The following is a 1222-nucleotide window of genomic DNA, read 5'->3' on the forward strand; positions in this document are numbered from 1 at the left end:
GGGGGGGTGCACAGCAGTACATAAGCAGCCCCACCCCCTGGTTGCCACATTAGGACTGGAAGCCCTGCCCTCCAAGCCCCTGACCTTTGCCACCGGAAGTCCCTCCCTTTGTTTCCCACCCCCCCCAAATACTCATTTTGGGAGGGGAGGTTGCCATCTTAGAACCAGAAAAAAACCCAAATCATACATAGAAGTCAAGCACCTACTATAATACATTTTAATTTTATTACAAAAAATATTTGTCATGATTTCTGATTGTGTACTGTAAGTAGAAGAGATTGCATAATAACTCAAAAGTAAACTGTCACTTTTAATGTGTGTGTGGCAAGGGGGGAATGTGAGGGCATTACAAGAGGGTTTGGTTGTGTAGGGGGGCATAGGGTATGTTGGGATGTATGTATATGTCAATGGGGGTTGTGGAGACAGGGCATGGTTGTGGAGGGTGTGAAGGAAACTGGGGTATATAGGGACCCCTCGTGCACTCCCTTCATGGCATGCAGCCCCTGCTGCTGGCAGAAGCAGTAGGCAGGGAGATCAGGGTGCTCATGCCCAGCGCCTGTGCCCAGTGTGGCGCAGCTCCGGCCAGCCCGGGGGAGGGGGGGGGGAAAATGATGATGCCCAGCCTGCCTGGCTACCTCTATTGCTGGGGCTCCATGCTGCATGCCTGCAGCTCCAGCACTAGCAGCAGGGGAAGCCCTGCACCACAGCCAGCTACCTTCCCCGCCCCTGCTGTGAACTTCCCCATAGAGTCCAGCGCGGAGCTTCCCTGCTGCAAATGCAGGAGCTGCAGGCACGTGACGCAGAGTCCCTGTGATAGAGGCAGGTGGGCAGGCTGCCCTAGGGCTGCGCTCCTCGTCCTGCGGAGGCTACACGCCATGGGGAAAAAAAGTGTGTGGGGGGGCCCCTATACTCCCCACCATCACTCCACACCCTGCCCAGCCAACCTTTGTGCTCCTGCTGCCCTCCTGGGCTCAGGCTCTGTGCTGCTCTGCGCTTCTGCCCAGCTGCAACTCCCCTCTCCCTTGTCGCTTCCCTACCTGCTGCCCTGGGCTTCCAGGAAGCCAAGCAGGTTCCCATGGGGTGGCTGCAGCTGGAGCCCCATCCAGAAGCTGCTGCTGGCTGGGCAGGGCCCTTCCACCCAAGAAGGTGGGAGTGACACACAACAGGGTACATTGGGGGGTGTATACGTGGGCACCTCGCTCTGAGATTCGCAAGGGGGGGG

General features: G+C 57.4%; 2 protein-coding genes across 16 annotated transcripts in view; one reads left to right on the top strand and one right to left on the bottom strand.

The window, feature by feature from the left end:
- PORCN (porcupine O-acyltransferase) overlaps positions 1–1222 on the top strand; it is an 18511-nt gene that overhangs the window by 6767 nt on the left and 10522 nt on the right. The gene's annotated exons all lie outside the window — the stretch shown is intronic.
- CDK20 (cyclin dependent kinase 20) overlaps positions 1–1222 on the bottom strand; it is a 7436-nt gene that overhangs the window by 4798 nt on the left and 1416 nt on the right. For 8 of the 9 annotated variants that reach the window (XM_025213710.1, XM_025213717.1, XM_025213716.1 and 5 more), the window contains exon 3: positions 1038–1131. The exons of the other annotated variant lie outside the window; for it this stretch is intronic. In XM_025213710.1, the coding sequence (XP_025069495.1) occupies positions 1038–1131 (94 nt within the window). The remainder of the gene's footprint in view (positions 1–1037; positions 1132–1222) is intronic. 9 annotated transcript variants of the gene reach the window in all.

Source organism: Alligator sinensis, unplaced genomic scaffold (genome assembly GCF_000455745.1).
Source record: "Alligator sinensis unplaced genomic scaffold, ASM45574v1 scaffold137_1, whole genome shotgun sequence".
In the NCBI taxonomy this organism is placed as follows: Eukaryota; Metazoa; Chordata; order Crocodylia; family Alligatoridae; genus Alligator; species Alligator sinensis.